We start from the raw sequence: 22,920 nt of genomic DNA, 5'->3' as shown, positions 1-22,920 counted from the left end.
TCCAGCCTTCGTTGTAGATAATGTAAACCTCGTAAAAAATCTGAATTGCTGGATTGGCGCTTTCCCTATAAAAAGGACTGATAAACCAGTAAAATGCTACCGAATGGCTGAAACTATATTACATTTCATCCAGGTTTGGGATAAATTATACATATAACGCATTATTTGACTGTCAGCGATTACGTTTTGAAAAAACCCTACACCGTCCCTGGATAATTTTTCGAGCCACCCGCAACGTTTACCAAAATATTTTTTCCTGTATAGGATCCCCTGTTTAAGGTTGCCTGGTTAAAGGAGTTAAAGGATGACCATAAGGAAGTTTACTGTACAGGCCAAAATTGAGAGTTTCAGAGTGCAATTATACTCTTTACTGATATAACTTAACGATTTAAGCTAAAACAATAGGAGGATAACTATTGGTAGAAGGCCAACACCTCGAACCCAACATCATCGTGGGTAGAAAAACAGACGCTTTTAAGGCCCCAAAACATTGAAAGTGGGACACGTTAATTTCTCATTTCAGAATGAATTACTCTAGTCCGGTGTAGAGGCGAATTGCCGCCCACTTTTAATATTAAAATCTTGAATAAGGGCGATAAATCGTGCGGCAACCTTTAAACAAAGAATATGTGAATAATGTGCACTGGGTGGGAAATTTATGGGCCATTGGGAAAATCGATTTCTTCAACTTTGCGTTTTTAACCCAGTTTTACTCCTACAAGAACGGATGTTGAGCAGCTGCGTGGTTTCTCGGACGCTTTTCCAGCAACTTTTCCTTGTGGACTATTAATTCCTGGAAAGGTTAAAATATGGAAAATCGATGGGTATCGCTGACGGGTTGACGCTTTCGATATGTACAAGCACCTTTATGATGCATTAAATTGTAAGAATTATAATTTACATTTTTTTCTCAGTTAAGAAGAGAATACCTTCAGATACGTGTATCATAATTGCGCGGCTCGAGTGCTTCCTAATAATTTTTTTTCATCTTCTCTTAGGTAGTTCTAGCAAGTTATTCCCATGTTCATTGGAAAGGCTCAATGCCAATTTTGCCCTACTTAAACGGTCACCGATTAAGTGATCCTCCGATAATAATTCACCCCTGGTTAAATGAACATTGATTAAACTATCCTTGATGATGACCTACACCCTCTTCATCCATTCTTATACAAACGTTTTCATCCGAAAAAGTGAAAATTCATGTATAATTCTTATTATTTTCTTTTTCAGGGTTTAGTGACTTCAGTGTTTGTGGTGAACTGAATGTGCAATAGTGGCTTCGAGTGAGTTCGCTGAGGGATTATCGGAGATGCATTGGCGCTGACACTGGTAATTGCAGCAACTTCGTTATTTTTTTAAAAAATATGTGAACAATTTCCTGGGTTTCAGGGGCACTGAAGGAATTGCAATGTGGTAGGCGGGGTCGGGGGGTTGCAACCCCCCTCTCGACCTGGCGCCGCCATCACGGATCACCACGGCGACCGACACAGGTATGAAATTTTATCCATAATAGTGATGTAACGAATGGAATTAGTTCGTGATTCTCTGGAATCTTAGTTTTGCCGGTGACGAATTCATCCGATGAAAATTTAATAACGAGAGCTACGACGAAATCAAAATTTTTTGGAAGCTACAGAGGTACAAAACTAAATTACACCTACCAGCATGGCTCGATAAGAAGCAATTTGTACACCAGATCTGTGTAGATATACAGTGTGTCCCGAAAGGTGATGCCATAAATTTTAGTAGTTATGGAGAAAGCTAAAATAACGTTGGTACTTTATACTAAAAAGATTCCTAGCGGTCTTCGTTGCCGAATTATTCGCTCTGAAAGTGCTAAAGTAATTTTTTTCTTGTAACTTTTAAACAGTTATCATGGTGGCAATGAAAGTTGAGGTAAAGTTTAAATAACTCGTAGCCGTGCTTATTTTCATACGTAAACAGGTGCTTCCCAGGTCTCCTTTAAACAGGGGAAGTTAAAATTTCTCATTTAGGCTTGCTCGTTTTTTCTGTGAAATGACAAAATCAATATTTTTTCCAGCTCGATTCTTTTATAAATTTTCTACAAAAACTGTATATTTTGCTATAACCGATATACTGTACCGCTTGTGAGAAAATCGCATTTTATTATCGACATGCATCACACATTCCAACAACTCAAAATCAGATAAAATAGCAATTTATTATTAAAATAAAACGGTGTATTTTACAGCTAAAGTTTTCAAAGATGTTTACGTCAATATTCAATGCCATCATGAGATATTTTAATACAATAATATCTTGGAGTTTAGCAACGAGGAGTATGCAGATATGCATCTAATGTTCGGACTTGCAGAAGGTAATGCTGTCGAAGCTGCTGGGTTGCAGTCCAAGATGCTCATATTAATTCTCGATAACTTTAGCTGTAATACATACCATTTTTTTTTTTAATGATAAAGTGCTATTTTACTTAATTTCAAATTGTTGGCGTGTATGGTGCACGTTGACAATAAAATGCAATTTTCTCACTAACGGCAAAAAATATCAATTACGGCAAAATATACCTTTTTTATAGAAAAATTATGGAAGAGTCAAATTATGGAAAAATACTCCGATTTCGGCAACTCGTTCAAAAAAATGAATGAGCCTAAATGAGAAATTTTCACTTTTCCCGCATAAGGAAGACGTAGGAAACAGCTGTTTACATATGGAAATAAGCACGACTGTGAGTTATTTAAAACGTTCGACTTTCGTCGTCACCATGATGATTGCTCAACAGTTGCAGCAAAAATAGTTTTCTTTAACTTCTTAACTTAAGAGCGAATAACGAAGGCCGCTAGGATTTTTTTATGCGGAAAATTCACGTTATTTTAATCTTCTCTCTAACCCCTAAAATTTATTATACGAACTTTTCGGACCCCCTGCATTGGCAATATCGCAATATGTTTGTAAATACCCCGTGTTTACATATTTCTTGTATAAAATAGGGCTTACACGTGCATAAATCGTCGGCGCCAGTTGATCAACGTCTGTATTTTTGTATCTATGTACAAACACGTAAATTTTGAAACGGTCGTAACTGGGCGCCAACAATTCATTCTAATAGAAATGTTAAGCAGGCTTTAGATATGCATGGTTTTCAGCGCCAGTGCCAGTATAATTATTGATGCCAAAATGGCCCACTTAAATCAACATTAAATTTATATTGGTACGAATTATTAACGCCAGTTTATCTGTGTACTTCAACGGTCCGGTAGTCATACACTGACGCTACTCAAGTGGTGCCAATGTTTAATATATATATATATAGTTAAATACAAACTTTCCTAACCAATGGATCTGACGGAATAGTCCATTAATACAATGGCCACCCAGATCGCCCGATCTAACCCCATTAGATTTTTTTTTGTGGGATACTCTTGGGCAAAAAGTATATAAAAACCGCCCCAGAAATAGAGAAGAACTGTGCGTGAGGGCGAGACGCGCCTGTGAAGAGATAACTCTCCTATCTCTTAGGAAAGTAATGCGGAATACTAGAAGAAGATACGAGAAATGTATCCAGTTGAACGGTGGCTTAATCGAAGCAAACGCTTTTTAAAATCAAGTAAATATCTTTTTGCTACAATTTTTTCCACATTAAATGATTGAATATTTTACAGGGGTCTCCTGCTCTAAAGTGGATCAAATTTAATTATTCAATAACTTTTTTATTAATCAATATTTTTCAACGAAATTTGAGTTACAACCATTTTGAATTATTCTAAAGATGTTATAATAGTTAATTTTAAAATAAAAAAATCCCTAATGTCTTTTCTTGAATTTTCGGTATGAAAAAGAAGCAAAGTGGGTCTTCGATTTTAAGTGAGCATAATAAGAACTTCTCACAAACTAGAGTTTTTGATGCTTTACAACATACAAAAAAAATAATCAAAATCGGACCACAAATAAAAATTTTACAAGGGTGTCCCGCTCTTACGTGGGTCACACTGTATATATATATATATGTGTGTAGTCATGGTTATAAAGGCACATGAATTTTTAAACGCCAGTAGCTGCTCGAGATTGGGGCCAATAAGGTATGCACACGTCGACCCCGCTTAAACAAAGGTTTACACATAGTTATCGACGCCAGCGCCAGTTTTCCGACTATTTCTCACACGTTTATTGGTAAGGATTATCAGTGCCAGTGCGACGGCGCCTAAAAACTTTTACATGTTTGTACAAGCGAGAATTCTGACAGTAGTCGACTGCCTGTCAAAACAATTTCTGATGGTTAAGCTCAGTTCGAACTTGAAATCATAAGAAAATTGTGATTTAAACGATCAAGTCAGTGCAGGTTTCTTGAAGTCGATTCCGGTTAACTAACGTGACCCAGGTCGAACTCTTAAGGAGATCTGCAATCTCCGCGTGATATTTTTATTCACGGCGCAATATGTGACGATTCGGAATCGCCATACGTAAAATGAAGTCACGTACATTTGATATGCTAAAAAAGGGATAAAGATTTATTTGAATGTCTAAACACAACATTGTTTCTCGTTGCGCGGTTGCCGCTTAATCCGTTGACGTTTCCTGGTCGTCCCGATAGCTGATATTCCGAACGGGTCGCTTTTCGATAACTTTTGTTGTCATTTGCGTTTTAAATACTTGTTTTCTTTATTCATCAATTTTTGCGATGAAAATCTGTTCTTTCTAGAGACGGAACAAAGCTTCTGGTTATTTAGGAGCGGCGTTGTGATCGTGATTATTGGTACAATGGCCGAGTCCTTAGACAGTCGGCGTGAGGAGGTTGTTCCTGGCAAATTCCCGCAACATACTAATTTTGAAAAGATGGGGCATCGGCGCTTATACGAAGCCTGCGACGTGACTGAAAGGTCACGTGATTTTCACTACACTACTGTGTATGTTGAGTAAATCGGCTCAAGTTGTCTGCAGTTAAAGTGCACCTACGGATCCTTTAACTGACCAAAAACCATTCCGTTGTGCATTTACGTCGTAAGTTCCTGGAAAACCGCTAGGGAAGTTGTAAAATGGCCCTTATAATTGCCACGTTCGCAGTATTCAATAACATTGGGGGTGTCCCATGGGTAAAAACTAGTTTCCCGGACTTGAAGCGAATTATATCAAAATATCCCTTTAACAAACGTTGAAAACGTGCTCTTATTAACACTCAGATAATTCGAACAGTAGGACAGATAGGATAGGGATTTCTGCAGGTAAAGTAATTTTGGTGAGCAACAAATCCACTGTGTAGAGTAATACACGACGTGTTGTATGTGAAAAAGAGGAGTTTTGGCGTCCCAAATATGGATACAAAATAGAGAAAAGTAGTTTTCCAAAGGTTAAGTCATCTTCAGCGGGCCAACCGGAGTTGCCGCATTGTGACAGTTCTCAATTTTGATAGAAATCCTTTCCTGGTGAGTCGCAATTACAACTCGGTCACGTCACACCTAGAAGAAAAATTTTATATTTAAAATTTAATTCGTTCGTATCAGGATTACTAGTCACGGTGCAAAGATGAAAATTCTGCTCACACACACGATCCCAACTTCGATAAAATCTATCGGAGACAATTCACTGATCCCGTCCAATATTTCCTCGCCCAACTCCTGAATAAAATATGCTTTTCTAATACAGGTGATATGTTAAAAGTTTCCAGCACGTGAAAACAATGTGAACGGCGTGATTTGTTCGCATCGGCTCAGTCGTAGGGACGATTTTTTATCGGCTCATCGGACATGATCTACGAGTGTTTGTTGTCCCATGGGGGCTCATATTTCCGTAAAACAATAGATTAAGGGCGGATTTGCGAATTTCGGGCTCCAGTCGCAATGGTGCCTTGTTAATTCCGTTGGTGTCCCAAACTCCCGTCAGATTATCCAATATCATCGGGTCCATAGACCATTAACTCTATTTGCGTCTTGAGCTTGTTTAGCAGTTAGGGAACTTGTTATGCCTTCGAAGGGATGACGCCGACTAACTTCGGGGAATACGTGCCATAGTGTAATTGAACAGATCCTCCCTAAGGGTTGCTTACGTACATGTAACTGCATTATGTCCTACAACTTCCTGCAATATCTCCCCAATTTCCGACAGATTAAAATTCATTTCGTAGGTCAATATTTAACCAAGGGCATTTAATTCAAATTCTCTCTGATAATGGCATATCGCGAAATATTTAGTTAGATCCGTATGCTTATAGAAGGGCTAGGGATCAATATTACTAACGCGCATACTCCGTATTGAGGCCAGCGACTGCCTCGGAGAGTTTTATTTTCGGCCTACGAATATTTTAACGATACCAGACGATGGGTAAATATTGCCAAACGGGCAGTTCATTTTAGGGCAAATGGAATAATACAGACCGATTGAGGCCGGGAGTTTGATAATCTAATAAAAAATACGTCGTGTTCTGCTTCTAGTTTAGTTTTTTTTTTTACATTTTACATTTTCTATTTCATAAATGTGGAGCTATGAATAACTCAATTGATTTCCAATACAATGGGGAATGAACAATTTTAGTTATAAATCGTTTAAAAGTTTGAAATATTTGAATCAGGCTAGTTTTGTCCCATTGGAAGTATAAAAAATTGTTTGAGGGATAAATTGCTGCAACGCTGGCAAGTTTGCCGCGAGGAATTAACTACATGCTTTCAAGAGGATCTTTGTACAACAGTTGTCCTTCCCAGCGCCTTAATAATTTGGCCCTTATCATCCATACACACTTACTTCCATATGAATCAATTCATTCCAACTTCACAGTCTACAGATGTGTTAAAATCCCAAAGAAAAATATTCGATATTGGTCAGACTACAAATGAGTCGTGATGAAAAAATCATACTGGTCCGATTTAGAGAGAATCGCGCTAATAACCCTTTTTTAAAAGAACTGAAGACGTGCTCCTATTACTCTCTATATCAACCGAAAACTGCGAAAAACAAGCAAAGGGAATGCAAGCAAATTAAACTTAATGAGTACCATATTCATAATATCGCCTAATTTGCGGGATATGAAAAAGCAAAGTTTTAACTACGGAAACCGTATAAATATTATGCAGAAATATGAAAATAATATTCAAAAATTACTAGAAAACTGAAATAAATTGGTATTTCTATAGGCAATTAATTCCGATAAATAACAAATTAAAAAAATCATTTAATACACCCGAGTTTTTATGCAAAACATTTCAGTTTGAGCGTTCCAAACAATGCAAATGATTATTAAAAGTTTAGAAAATATGACCTTTTGAGAGCTTAAACCACTCGAAAGCCGATAAAGCGCATTAGAGAATCGTTCCTAGCGATCGTTACACACTCACAACGATAAATAGCTTTGAATGTACCTCTGAAAAAAATTGTGTATCACACTGTAAATTTCCCTTAAAGAGGTGTCGTTGAACCCACTGGAAATTCAATCATTTTCCCCTTGATAACTTGACAATAATACTGGTTGTAACGTCTAATTGTCACCCATTTCTTCTCTCCTACACAAACGTTTAACTACACAAATGAATTCCCTGCTATTTTACATACTTGAGAATTGCAGATCATATTCGATATCGAAAAGTAAACAACTCGTTTCATAACACTGGAGTTACTCGACCGACCTTAAATTAAAATACGAAATAACGAGTTGAACGCAGGTTTCATAACAATATCGAGAAAATGAATATGATCAACTAGCGTGAACACTTTATTAACATTTGAAATGCGAGTTGATTTTGTTGATTTATTCGTAGGGCGCCTCGGGCATAAAAAGAATTATTGAACAAGTTATAAGTCAAAATGGAAAATTAAAATTTTCGACCTTATAAGCTGTTCGTTATGCGATTTTCTTTCTAGAAACGGTTTTAGAGGTCGAAAGCCTTTCTTTCACAATCGCTATAAATGTAGTAATCACTGTAAATTTTTATGTTTACAGTTCCCTATAAATCGTATTATTTGAAAAACTCGTGAAATTGATTTAACATCACACCTAAATTAAAACCGTCGAATTTAAACATTCAGGCAATTCAATATAACGTATATTAAGCTCGAAAAAAAATTAAAATTGATTCTACGAGTATCAGTCATTCAATTACATGTACGATATTTTTTCCTCTAAATCGGCTCATTGCGCGCCACACATTTTCACGTGGAAAAATATTATTTCACTTTTTATTGAGGATATTCATTGCAAACTACATCCGAAAACTCAGTGAGGGATCATGCCGAGATTTAAAGTGACGAACTTCTGAAATATGAAAAATTTCTGAAATGTTTGTACGACCGTTTTTACTGTAAAAACGCGTTTTGCATGTTACAGTTTTTAGTGGACAATAACACAATTTTAAGTGTTTATAGAGGACATTTGGCGAAAAATATATTCGAATAAATATATTTTATGATAAATATCCTCTCGCTGATGATTAAAAAAAATTCTTAAATCTAAATATACAGGATGCCTCTAAAAGGTCTGTACAAAATTCTACCACAGATTTCTGAGGTCAAAACATGACGATTTAACCCAATTTACCTTAGTCCAAAAGTAGACGGTTTTCGAAATACAGGGCGTCAAAGTGAAAACAAAAAAAAGCAAAAAAATTCATTTCTTGGTTGGTAACTATTCATCAATTCTTCGTTGTTCTTTAAAATGTTTACTGCATTTGGAATTCATCCCCATAGTTCCTCTTCACTATTTATGGCCGTGAAGTATACCATGGACTTTAGAGTCCCCCATAAAAAATAATCCACCGGAGTTAAATCCGGTGAGCGCGGTGGCCATGGTACCGGAGCATCATTTCCTCTACCTATCCATCTTCGTGGGTACTGTTGATTTAAATAGTTGCGCACATTTATAGTAAAATGTGGCGGAGCACTGTCGTGCATAAACCACATATCTTGCCGAAGTTGTAAAGGAAGATCTTCCAATAATTCTGGCATTGTATTTTGAATATGTTCCAAATAACTTTCACCACTTAATCGGGGCTATTTTTAAGTTTTGATTTTTTTCGATCCAACTGTAAGAATAGATATGTAGTACGTTAAAATTATTGTTCAAGACATGCAGCGAACTTTAAGCTTCAAATATCTCAAGAAGGAAGCCTCGTAGAGATTTTTAACAAGAGACCTTTTTTCCTTAAAAAATGTAGTTTAGTCATAAATAAATTTTATACCGGGTGACGAAAAAGTTATGCCCTTTTAAAGAGGGTTCATCGAGCGCTGACAACGCCCTCTACATTGTGCATCGAAAATGTAAACGGATTCTGATTTCTTATCCCCAAAAACCGCCCGATACGACATTTTGTGTAGATAGCAGCATTACCAACCAAGAAAGGAATTTTTTTGCTTTTTTTTGTTTTCACTTTGACGCCCTGTATTTCGAAAACCGTCTACTTTTGGACTAAGGTAAATTGGGTTAAATCGTCATGTTTTGACCTCAGAAATCTGTGGTAGAATTTTGTACAGATCTTTTAGAGATACCCTGTATATTAAAACTTTCTCTGTCGGTTAATTTTACCTTTTAACCTGCATCCAGCACCCCGCATTTTCATATTTGTTTTTATGACCGTGATTAACTATGTTTCGACCTGACTATCTCAGGAAGCATTTTTGTAACTCTGAAGACTACACTTATCGAATTTCTTCGTTCTTCCTGTTCTAACCTGAACTAATTTACAGTTACGTCTCTCTAAAAAGATACTAGTGTTCAATGTCTCTGCAGACAGAGACCCTTTTCATCCCCAAATTGTTATAAGGACCCGCGATGCTTTCAACTAGCCGACGAACTAAAACGACGGAAATTTTGAAGATCAGAATCTAAAGAAAATCTTCCAAACTAAGATCCCGAGGCACTTGGTGATGTCCCTGAAGGATTTGAAGATACCGCACTGGACTCTATTCATATTCCGACAAAAAAAAAAGTTTACTTTTGGCAAGACCCTTCAACCCTAAGAATTTGATTTTTGCTGGAGATTCCCGAACGGAAGAAACATACTTAATTAAAAAAACTTGATATAGATTTGTCATTTTGTGACTAAAATGCGGCTATGGCCCATTGATGTGATACTTTGACGTCATCCCCGATATGTGCATTGCGGCGATGGTGGGTAAAGACAAGAATGCTACTGCAATTACGCTATACGTATTTTTACGGAATTATATTTCAACTTTACTATGAAAGCACAATTTTTTGCAGGTCTCCACGTGAGAAACTAAACCCTTTTTCGTGCTTTGTTACATAACACAGTACTGAAATTCGCGACTCTGTAAATACATCAGCAACCTCACAACTCAATTTGTGACCACACCAGCACATCCAACTTCGAAACGAATCTAATCCCATTTGCTGATTAGGAACTTCTATATAAACTTGGCACTAATAAATCTATACCGGGAAACTGGGCGTTAATCTCGGATTTAAGTTACTCCTGGACGGCCTGTTCCGAACTTCGGATTTAATCGAATAATAACCTGCTTTAACGTTTGAAATATCAAATGTGTGAGAATCGCAAATGCCGAATATGCACCAATACGAAACACTTAATTTCAACCAGCATTAACATGTTGGAAATAGATCTGTGCTAACGACAAAACATAAACTATGAAACTAAATTGGTGGTCTAGGCCATAGCGACGTGGTAAAATTAATTCCAACGATAACTAATCGACAGAGGGGGCGCAGCCCCGGGCTCTTTTGCTGGGAAGGGGGCTCGGCCGTGTGATGTATTAGTTTTTGGATGGAGGAAATGATCGATTAAGCTGGATAAACGGCCATTCCTATTAACATTATTAATCTCTTCGGTTCGAGGCTGAACGGAGATGCTTTAAAGCCTTCTTATCGATTGTTCTCCGAAGTAACGGAATTTATTATTTCAGGTTTAGGGAATGATAAATCACTCTCTATTCGGTTTGGGTGGCTCGTTATTGGGTTTAATTCGGTGGGCGAATTTAGATAACCGGAGAGTCTGCGAGGTATTTACCCAAAATGGGTTTCTCGTGTTGCAGAACATCACAAAACGCCCTTTTTGGAAGGAAGTTTTTAATCCCTAAAAATTTGGTACCGGCCTAAAGTGCTCGAAATAATACGTTTACAAGACTCAACGGTGTAGATACGCCACTGCGTGGTGCAAATTAAACTGCACGACTACCTTCTTTAGTTCGAATCACCTATACGTTTTCAATTTATTTTTAGCTTTGACGAAAAGGGACATTTGGATACCACTGACACCATGCGAATACAGAACATTCCCATTCGATGTCGATTTGAAATTTTTAGCATTTTACTCACGAAGGTAACAAATGTGGAAAAGTACAATTCAGATAACAAAATTACTGAGTTTAAATTTTGCACACATCCTTGCGTTCTGAACCTGAACGAGTAAAAGTGGTTCCTGAAATCTACGGAGCTGTGCTTTCTTCGGGGTCGGGTGCCATTTCACCACCTCCAAACAGTTGTAACAGGCACCACAGTACGCTCCGTTCCAGAATTACAAGTTCTTCACTCGATTTATAATTTTTCATCTATTGCCTTTTTGCCCTTTCTACGACTGTGTTCAAGCTGCGTCCGAAAACGTCAAGCGATATGAGACGTTTTTCTATTAATCAGAATCGAAGCCCACACGTTTTTCGTGTAGGCCTTCCAAATGCGGACAAATTAGGTTAAAATTGGGGTACCTTTTACGTGATTTTCCCAAAAGGTCAAAGAGGCAAAAACGTTTCTAAATTAAACGACGAATTCCAGTTTCAAAAATTGAGGGGCCGAACGCGCACCGCAAAAAAAATTGGGAAGGAAAAATGGAGCCTGATCACAGAAGGAAAGTTGTTGAAATTACCACATAGATTCGAAGGAGAATTTTTAAAATCGAGCTGAGAAGATGGTAAACAACAGCACATGTACCAAATTACATGTGACGCAGGCGGAGTCGGTCCAGTGTTACCAGGTACCTCACGGTTTCAAAATGTTTGCTAATATAAGTTCTAGTGATGGATTAATCGTTTGTTATCCACTTATTTAGCGTTTCTGCTGCTTTTTGCTCCGATATTAACAAAAAAACAGCTCTGCGAAGATAACAAAATTCATACTATTCCTATAATATATACTATTCCATACATCCAAGTGAAGACGTCGGCGAGACGGGCCAACCGAACGAGCGGAGTCACCGCAGTGCTATCAGATCTCTCACCGTTTCAGAATTGTTGCTAATATAAGTTTTACTGATGGATTAATCGTTTATTTATTTGTTTATTTACACTGCCACTTTTTGCTCTCTGCTATAAATTAATTAGGAGTACAAAATACCGAATAATTAGTGTTTATTATTTGTTACTATTGTCCTTTATGTTTTGTGATTAATTTGTTCTTGTGATAATTGCTATAAATTATTTATTTGAATTGAATAAATTCTCGTTAATATTTAACTATGGAATTATTTTGTTCCGTATAAATGATTTATTCCTCAGTTCTGATTGTAATAAAAACGGGGAAGCCGATAACGAAGGTTGCTGACGGTGCGGTTCCTGTAACCTGAGGTTTGTGAATTATTCGACCGAGATTTCCACGGGAATAAAGATGTGTGTCATTTATTGTGTATGACGTCTGACATTTTCAGACATTTTCATCGCTACGAAGGTAGCAGAATCAATACCTACTAATGCAAAAATCGAAGTGGGAAAGTCCGATGAACTGACTCAGCCTGCGTCACCGCTCGCCTCTCCACCCACTTCGTCCGTCTCTGTCGGTGGACCGTGAAACCTTATGCGGTTCTTCTCCCACTCGCACAATTCCTATGTTTCCACGTACACTGGTGATATCTGTACGTGTCAAAGTTGCTCCTGGATTTTGGGACATTAGAAGTGTAACAGTTCGCGCCATTCTAATTTCCTTTTCACGTCAGTCTTAAATATTCTTATAAAATGCTTTTAAAAAATCAGAAAGATGAAAGGTGCATTTACCCCACAGGTCTGTGGTTAACTGTCTACAAGAAGGCCAAATTTTAATCCAATTTTTCACGTCTAAGAAAGCCCCAAGAAATTCTTTTTCTAAGAGCTCTTAACGCTAAAAGTTTCGTCGGGTCTAAAACGCTTTAAAGGCCATCATAATATCAAATTAAAGTTCAATTTTAGTAATTCGACCATTAAAAACCAGAATTGCTTAAAAAGCAGAGATCATTAAAATTCATCGTGGCTTATTCACTTAAAAGAATCGGAACATCCCTCAAAACGTGTTTTGTAGTGCAATTGACCCGTTGACCTTAACGATATTTCGGGGACCAACAAAATGTACCATCAATTCACATGGTGTACGGTTGTTTATGTGGTACGTTAACTTCAGATTTATATCTCAAAACGGCGGTACGCCGTAAACGAAGAGATATATTATGATTTTTTTTTCATGGATATTTCTGTAAATAATGAGTTTAAATAACACGAGGCTTTGAAGTAATTCTGTTGATTTCGATCATTCCACATACAGAGACCGGCAGAAGTAGGCATTATATGGGATTTTTTCATTTAAATTTATCAGAAAATTTTATTTTTCGTAAAAGCTTGTGCGTTCCTGAAAACTCAAAACGCAATTTAAAAAATGTATATACCTCATTTCATATGGGGGAGCTTCGAAAATTGTGAAAATGGCTCGTGAGTAAAGAACCTTTATTTTTAATTTTGAAGGAAACATGTATGAAGAAAAGTTTTTTAGAAATACAAGATAAGACCGACAATGAAATTTCAAGTTGTCTCTCTATAAAGCAATTTTTTACTACCCACATACAAATAATATCATTTGTATTTTTTTTTATATCTGAAACGAAATTGACATATCAAATAAATCTGTTTTATTTTCTTCACGGGGTAAATCATAAAAAAATCCGAAAAATTGTTTTATGACATAGAAATTTGAAACTTCACCGTTGATCTTACATTTTAATTTTAAATAACTTTTCATGATGGATGTTTCATCCAAAATTAAAAATAAAGGTACTTTACTCATGGGCCAGTTTCACAATTTTCGAATCTCCCCCAACTGAAATTTAATATGCGAATCTCGTAAATTGCATTTTGAGTTTGCCGAAATGCCCAAATTCTTAGAAAATCCTTAGAAAGAATAAGATTTTCTGATAAATTCAAATAAAAAAATCCATATGGTGCGTACCTTCTGCCGGTCACTCTATGTACACATCCCATCTGAGTTAGAATAAAATAAACACGGAAAACAGGACGGAAAAGCAAATCGAAAAATCGATATGTAAATACAATTTATTAGATTGATAAAAGGAAATGTGGTGCATGGTATCTCCTTGAAAATCGCCTTTCAGTCCAACTTTGTACGTGTAGGAATATTTGAAAAAAATCTTGTTACGAAGAGGTTAAAATTCTAAAAATTCAGTGCTTTTTGAAGTTCCTAGAGTAGTCGTCACAGTATGTAACAATGTAGGTTCGTTAGGGCAGCATAGGCAGCATTTCAAGTTCAAATTACGTGCAGTTTCAATTACTTCTCTCCGTTTAAACTGCCATCAAATCTCTATATTCTGAGACAAATTTCTAAAATCAATTTACACATACAACCCTCAATCGAAGGACTGTTCCCTAATACTGAATCTCAAATGAAATTAATTAAATATTAAAATTTTGAAAAACGGGTCGGCTTCGAGACTTCAGAGGAGTTCGAATCCGGGGACTATTAATATTCTCGTTATTCAAAGTAAAAGCCTTAAAATCTTCTGTGCACCTTCCTTTCTTTAAAGTCCTCTTGGGATCTTTAAACATATTCCAGATCTGATTAAAAATCTAAACTTTTCGGAGGCGCGCGATTCCACGCGTTCCACGTGGAAATCTGCCGGGCAAACTTTGAATTGAGCCTCTCTAGACTTTTACAGAAAAACAAATGAAAAACGAACGTCTCTAAGTTGAAATGGACGTAATTAATACTAAACTCTGCAAAGAAATATTGCTCAGATTAGCAGCTCCTCGCTAGTGCAATGACTGTCTGTCAAATAGTTTTTCTCGAGTATACTCCTGCAGGAACGAGAGTCGTAAAAACACAGTCTTGGCCCTATAAATCATCCTTTCTCGGGCAGTCGTTTCTTGGTTTCTTAGGACAGCAGTGATCCGGATTGGGCCGTGATTTAGAGCTACTTGGAAAACAACTGAATCAGTAAATAAATAAGACGTGTGCATGTGGCGGATATACTGTCTTTTCCACAAAAATATGCGCTCATATTTTCCACCATTTTCATACATGTTTATTACTGCCGAAAACATGGCTTTCTACAGGGTGCTCCTCGATATCGGGCTGATATTTCAGGGTGCGACTCCTCGGGTCATCACACGAAGCAAAGTTCATTTAAACATACGTCCGCAACAACCCAAATTTTTTGCTAAGGGTGTGCAAGTTTCTCTGTTCAAATCGTCATTTTCAAATTCCTCAAAGAGTACTTCAGATGGAGCTTTCAATTCTGGTGTATGTTAATACGACATAAAAATTCAAATCGGAAAATTAATTTCATTGCTTAACCAGTGGCGTCCCTGCCTACATGTTCTTCGATATTATTTACAAAAAAAAAGTTAGGAAGGAATATTTCCCCTGATTGGGCTGATCAGTTCGACATGAAAAGCAGTCTTGTAACAAACTATAAACTACATAATGTAGCAGACGCTCGATGAGGTAAACTAATTCTAAGCGTGGATCATATTATCGAAATGTTTACGTTAGCGGACGAGGTTTAAATAATTTGTTAAAGAAATGTCTAATACATTTATACTGGGTGGCTCTAAAAGATTTGTGCAATGTTCTACCACGGATTTATGGGCTGAAAACGTGACGATTTAAACCAATTTGCTTTAGTCCAAACATGTATGGTTTTCAAAGCATAGGGCTCAAAGTGAAAATAAAAAAAAAAAAGAAAAATATTTATTACTTCGTCCGTGATGATACTATCTGAAAAAAATGCCACATTGGGAGGGTTTTTAGGGACAAAAAAACCAGAACTCGATTACATTTTCCATGCACATCTAAAGAGCGCTCTCAACGGTAGGCGAACTCTATTTAAAGGGCCAAAGTTTTTTCTCACCCGATATAACATTTATTTATGTCTAAACGTGTATTTTCCTACACGTTGTATGAAAACAGATATCTCGGTACAAGTCCGTACGGGCATTCGTTTTTTACATATTTGAAGTTTCAAATTGGCCGGAAGTCTTAAAAAATAACTATTTATTCGTATAGCTGAATCGGAAAAACCGAACTGTTCAATTAATTTTCATTTCTTATTATTTTTTTTAATATTAATGTTTTTACATGACTGCACTTTCTTTTTATTATTCATTTTACTCTAGAGTACGAATGTACTTTAGAGTTACTTTTCTTGACGTACAGCGAACTTTAGACTACAAATATCTCAAAATGAAATGCCCGTAGGGACGTGTACCACGATACTTTTTTTCTAAAACATGTAGGGAAACATAAATTTAGTAACAAATAAATTTTATTCTGGATGTTAAAAAAGCTGTGGCCCCTTTAAAGGGAGTTCACCTAGCGCTGGCGGCTCCTTCTAAGATGTGTATCGAAAATAAAAATGGATTCCGATTTCTCGCCCCTAAAAACCTCCCCATGCGCCATTTTACTTATACGGTACCGTTACAAATGGAGTAATTAATTTTTTTTCTCTTTTTATTTTCACTTTGTCGTCTCGTATTTTTCAAATCTTCCACTTTTGAACTAAGATGAATTGAGTCACATCGCCACGATTTCTCATCAAAAATCTGTGGAAGAATTTTGATCAGATCTTCTAGAAATACTTTGCACAACGAAGTTAAACGAATATTCTAACAGCGATAAGTATTTTTTAATTAGAAGAAGGATAATTTGAAATTGTAGTTTGCGTAAATTGGCGCTTAGGATTGTGTTCGGGCCTGTGCCCGTAATTTGCAATTAACTAAAATATCCGTGTGTGATGGTTTTGTTCTTTCAGCCCAATCTAAAATTTGGTTAAAAACCTTTGTAGCTTGCGCGTCACCTTCCACACTTCTAATTTCAAGGGGGACGTCCTCATCATCCTCATTATCCATATCTTCCTCCTTATTAACATCGTTCTTTTGCTTGTCTTCATTCCGTAAATCAGCAGCAACTGAAGTGCGAGCGATGTTGAAATTCACTGTTTTCAATAAATCAACAGGATCCAATGACGCCGTCACAAGATCATCTTGATCGTTGGTTCAAAAGAGGTTGTTCGAACATTTTTTAACAGTTTACTGATTAACTGCATTCCAGGCCATAGGGAAACTTAAAACAGCTTCTCGTAATGTCGATCGACGCCAAGACCTGTTTACTACTCCCATAGTACGAATTTTGTGTTTACATTAACGCAATGTTTCCGTTATCGCCGGTTTACTTTACCGAAGGTGTGCTATATCTAACATAAAATAATCACCTACAATAAATTCTTAAAATATGCAAATTAGTTAAAAGAGTAAGAGATCTCTTTTGTGTAGAAATCACCAGCCTAATCAGGAAAATATTTCCGCAAAAGAACCTCAGCAGCGTACCACTTTTTTCATAAATACAATCCGAAGACACGTATGCAAGGACGCCACTGGTTCACCAATTTAATTACTTTTTTTTAAATTAAAATAAGAGATTTTACGTCCTATCGACTCACCAAAATTAAAAGTAATATATGTAGTTAAAAATTTGGGCCATGGTGGACGTACACATGATCATATGAACTTTTCTTAATGAAATCACCCGACGAATCACACCCTGAAACATTAGCACGATATTAATAAACGCCTTTTATGACGTTAAAAGGAGATCACGACTCAAGATTGCTTAACCAATAGCAATTTTTTTGTTGTTGTAATAACGTAGCAATATCTAGAGTCTAAATCATCTTCACGAAGCAGTTTCAATAGGAAATAAGACATTATTACCGAAACACCCCATAAAAATGTGAAACCTGATGAAAGCGCAATATTTTCAGTCTCGTTATTATCTGGTACATTCAAACGTTTCCTATACTTGTTGCACTCGTGCAATCCCCTTTTCCTCCTTTATCAGGAATCTATTAAAACCCGAGGCAAGCGGAGCACCTAAAGATTATTTTCATAAGCATCTCCATTAAACATCCGTAGGGGCGGCCACCGTGGAGCTTGGAGCCGTATTTATTATTTATACGCGCCCCATGTTACTCGGCTATTTTCCCTCCAAGCCCGCGCCCCTTCATCCCCTTTCCTGGAGCGACGGTCGACTGCGAATGTGTTGAAAGATCAATATCAGGTGGAACATATTCAAAGCGAGTCCGGTTGCGAACCGGATATTGTTAGGTGGATCTTGTCTAAATGCATGACCCGAGGGTAAGATTGCGATGTTCTATAAGGGTACGTTGAGATCGGAAATTTGTCTTGGAAAGTAGACCTTTGAGGGTGTTTTAAAGGGGAAAATTGTGCTGCAAGACACGTGTTAAGGAATGTTTTCATGTCCTTTTGAGTAGAATAGTCAGTCTGGATAAGTGCAAAGTAGATAGATATTTCAGGATGAAGTGGAATTTAGGCCGACGTAGAGATCAATCTACGTATTTAATTATTGAGGAAAGGCGACTTTTTAAATTTTTTTCTCGTAAAAATGTGGATTAAAACCTGATCTTCCCATGAAAAAACAATTTTAATATCCCAAGTTGGTCTTCCTTCCGACCATAGGTCTACAGCGTGGCCAATATTGGAGGATGTCAAGCATAGGGATCTCGTTAACGGTAACAGGTGCAGGCTTGGTTAACTGGGAGAAAAGTTGCGCGTTCAAGGGAGTAGTTTCGTGACTCAAACAGATCTAAAATATTATTTTTGGTTTTTTTGCTAGTTCGAGAAAACTGAAATTTTTAAATTTATTTTTTATTTATGCCCCGAGTTACAGTGGAAGATAACAGAAAACTAAAGCCATTTTTCTAACACAGTTTTTTAATAGATTCGACACGACAGTCTTAGTTTCATTCTATGACATTACATTTGTCATTGTCTAACATTACATTTGTCATTGTCTGACATTACATTTGTCATTGTCTGACATTACATTTGTCATTGTCTGACATTACATTTGTCATTGTCTGACATTGTCAAGTCATCACTGACATTGTCAAGTCATCACTGACATTTGTCAAGAACGATCCTTAATTTGCGTTTTCCCTAAATACGACCCTGGTAAGTTTTATATCGATTTTAAGATTACTTTTTATTACAAATCAATTGATGTATCACTTAGTAATTTACACAATGTTTCGATTATTAACTGTAATTTTTAATGATTTTTTTTTAAGAAACATAGAGAGATTTAGAAAAGTTGCAACACAGCAGTCAAATAAGATACTGATAAAACTTTTTAAAATGTTTACAGATTATTTAGGTTTCGTTCCTTCGTATGAGATCTTCTAGTATTACAAAATGATACAATACTTTCCGCCTGAAAAAAAATTAATACGTGATGTATCATAACACTGCAGTTAAAGCAGAATACGTGCATAAAGGTGTTTAGCTCGAAAGAATGCAGGCAAACCATAAGCCGCAACAAATGCTATAATGGCGAACAAGAAGAGCGTGTGATGTTGCCCGTTATTGAAATTCCCGAAATATCGCTTCACGAAATTGAACATACCACAGATAACCCAAAATCAACAGCTGGGTTTGTTCTATACAAACCAAAGGACCATCCGTTTAAATTTAGAATTTGGCAGGGATTTTCACCCGGTGAAGATGAAAAGGAAAGAACAATTTACGAACCATCACACAGGAACGTCCAGATGATCAAAGTTCTCCAACTAAAATTATTTCGTGTGATGAAGGAATACGCATTACTGGTCCAAGGGGAACCCTCGTGTCTACAAATTTGAGCGTCACTTGCATCGCTTAATGTTTAATGTAGGAAAAGAGGTTGAAAGGAGTTTTTTAGTATGGTAAAAAGAAATTAGGTTTCTGGAGACAGTTCCATGGCATGAGCTGAATTTACCGTGTCTCAACCCTTTCTTGTAGATCAATCTTAACTTAAACTGTCTTAAAACCACCTCTAATATCTCAAAATCAAGGAACAGTTTTCGCACGTGCTCACATTGAATTTTATTTTTGACTAATTCTGACTACGTCGAATGTGATATCGGACAGATCGTGCTTAAGTCATTTTGTTTTTGTTTCTGCACCTTCTCCTCCAACATCTTTAAGCAAACCCGAAATTTTTTCACGTTTTGGCACACTTCCAGGAGATGTGCAAAGCCTTCAATTGTAAACTCAAATTCAAATAACATATTCAAGGTTGAAATTTGCCTTTAATTACCCCTTCAGTTCGGACATTTGTCTTAGAAATGAGTTGCACTCACTGAAGTACTGTAAACGGGAAAAAATCAAACAAATTAATTTAAACATCTTGAATTCTGATTAAAGATAATAGAACGACAAATCTACAGGGGTGCATTCTGTGACAATAATTTCCGGGCAATGCTCAAATCAGAAATTTATCTTTAAAATAAATTAAGGGTGTTTTAAGGAAAGCTCCTGCTGTAAAAGGCATGCTAAGGAACGTTTCCGCACTCATTTGAGTTGAATAATGACTATGAATAAATGTAATACAAATTTCTTTTAATTGCTTTTTTTTAATTAATATTAATTAAGGAGAGGGAAAATCAAATTGAGCTGCAAAGCGAGATTATGATTCAAAGAATGTACCCCAGTGGGTCCGATGGAGAGTCTTTAGCCCGATTAAAAATTCTTGAAAAAGTAATTTTTGAGGCATTTTTTTCGGTGAAAAATGTACGTTAAAAATTGTTTTTTTTTTTTTAGTGAGGTAACTGGAGTTCTGACGTGACGATGAATGCTTATTTTGCTTATTCCATATGTATTTTTCAATGCTGTGATATGATTTCCATCTCAGCCGGTTTAGGGAAAGTTCATTTATGCTTCGCAATATTTATAAACGACTTTAAGATAAATAAAAAAAAGTTATGCGTCACCAAATGTGTAAGATGGAATTTTTATTAGGAAAAAAAACTTTGCGATAACGCACCTATTATTAACTTTCTACTGTAGATTCCCTACAAAATCAGCCTTTTGAGGGTGCTACACAGGGAAAGTTGGACTTCACAACAAAAGGCTATTCCCATATTCGATTCGGGGAAATCGAAATAAGTGCGTATTAACCCCATTGGTTTGAAGACTTTTCTCCCCTAGATTGACATTATTCGAAGTTTTTCCCATTAAAACTTTTAATGCTTTTTCACAGATAAAACTTTGGACTCAAAATTGGCCGCTTTCATTCTATTTTTTTGCCGAAAATTATATTTTCAATTCATTTTTACAATTATAATAACACTTTTGGTCATATTAACGCATCTAGATGTCTAATTAAATCCAAAATATCTCAATTAACTAATTAGGTACAAAAACAAATAGACTTGAGCAGGTTTGTACAGAGATAATGCAGAAACTGAAATAATTGTATCTGTATTTTACTTTCCGGCGTTTTGGATTTATTTTGTGAAACTCCTGCAGCTAGTAATAATTGGACACTACAAGTAGCTCCATGTAATTAAAACTGACTTTACAACTCAGTAATTTTGTGCTGCAGTTAAAAAGTTGGTTTTAATTTTGTTATTTACTTTGGTTTGCGAATTTGAGGGACGAACTAAAGCAGATGAAGTAAAAAAAAAATACTGTAGATAATTATACTGGCAATATTTTACAAATTCAACGTTTATAAATCAACCTCATGTGATTTCTGAAAATTCGATAGTAAGCGAAATTTTAGAATGGTCCAGAAGCTTCTACAAAAAGCGTAAAGAAGCTTCTACAAAAAGCGTAAAAAAGTGTATTATCCCGCGGAACAAGTTCGAGGGTATTTCAGGGTTTTTTCTTGTTTCAGGTGCCCTGAGGACGGGCCCCGGGCCTCCGGTTGTGAGGGGGGGAGGTGCGCCGCCTCCGGAGGCGGCGGAGCGACGCCCGTTCCCCCCACCCGTGCTCCTAGCACTGCTACTCTGCGCAGTAACGGCGGTGCTGTCTCAGAACGGTACCCGCTCGGCAAGGATCGGCAGTCGTCGGTCGCGGCGACGACCGCGCACCATAAGTCACAGTCTCCAGGATACCATCATCAAGACAGGTAAATCACATAGTAAACTTATCATGTAAACATAGTCAGAAATTTAAAGTAAACCCACGTGACAAACCATGTATTTGTAAAAAAACTATAAAAATTTCTGTCAGTTGTTGACATAAAGATGACGACAATGACAGTTCAGTTGATTGAATGTTAATATTATATCATAGAGTATTCCTGGTAGGTGTCTCCTCGTACTTACCTCGTCCGTTCGGTGGCGCCAGTTTTAATATAAACGGATAGTCAGAGATTAGATAGGTTTATACTGGGCATCTTTTTTTGGGATCAGAATAAGCTAACAGTTACGGCCGTCATCGATTCAATTCAAAATTAGGGTATTACTACATTACTATAAGAAATTACGATACAGAAGTACAGTAATATCTGCGTCAATTGTCAACATGTCATGGAAAATTGACAAAAATCATGTCTCAGTTCCTCTGGAAATAGATCGCTAGATGTCACTACATAATGCATTCATTTTATCCTGTAGATGGCAGGCGTCTCTGTACAACCAGAGAGTCTGAGGATGAATATTTAGGCTTGATAATTAAAAACTATAGGTTTTTTAGAAATTTTTAAAATGGAAATTTCAGTACCGTGTATGTCAGCACTTCAATTCAAAATGAAAAAATTGCGACCTTGAGAAAAAAAATTACGGCACAGAACGCTAGATTTGTCAGCAATTTTATCATCATTAATACAACGTGATAAATGACAAGAATGGTCTTGAAGCTCCTCCCGGAATAGAGCGAGTACCCTCAAGCCTAAACAGCATCTGTTTTATACTGATGTCTGCAATGGAATGGTTTATTACTCTAAAAAGTGTTAAAATAGCT

At 36.6% G+C, this 22,920-nt stretch overlaps 1 protein-coding gene across 1 annotated transcript in view; it reads left to right on the top strand.

Annotated features, from left to right (window-relative positions):
- Window positions 1–1,398: 1,398 nt before the first annotated feature.
- The window catches only part of LOC136346627 (uncharacterized), a gene marked incomplete at its 5' end in the record, with an annotated part of 61,130 nt that continues 39,608 nt past the window's right edge, over window positions 1,399–22,920 (top strand). The window contains 2 exons of the mRNA XM_066295938.1: window positions 1,399–1,490; window positions 21,851–22,084. Coding sequence (XP_066152035.1) covers window positions 1,399–1,490; window positions 21,851–22,084 — 326 coding nt within the window. The remainder of the gene's footprint in view (window positions 1,491–21,850; window positions 22,085–22,920) is intronic.

The sequence above is a fragment of the Euwallacea fornicatus genome, chromosome 23 (assembly GCF_040115645.1).
Source record: "Euwallacea fornicatus isolate EFF26 chromosome 23, ASM4011564v1, whole genome shotgun sequence".
Taxonomy (NCBI): domain Eukaryota; kingdom Metazoa; phylum Arthropoda; class Insecta; order Coleoptera; family Curculionidae; genus Euwallacea; species Euwallacea fornicatus.
This window is presented reverse-complemented; position numbering and strand designations above follow the sequence as displayed.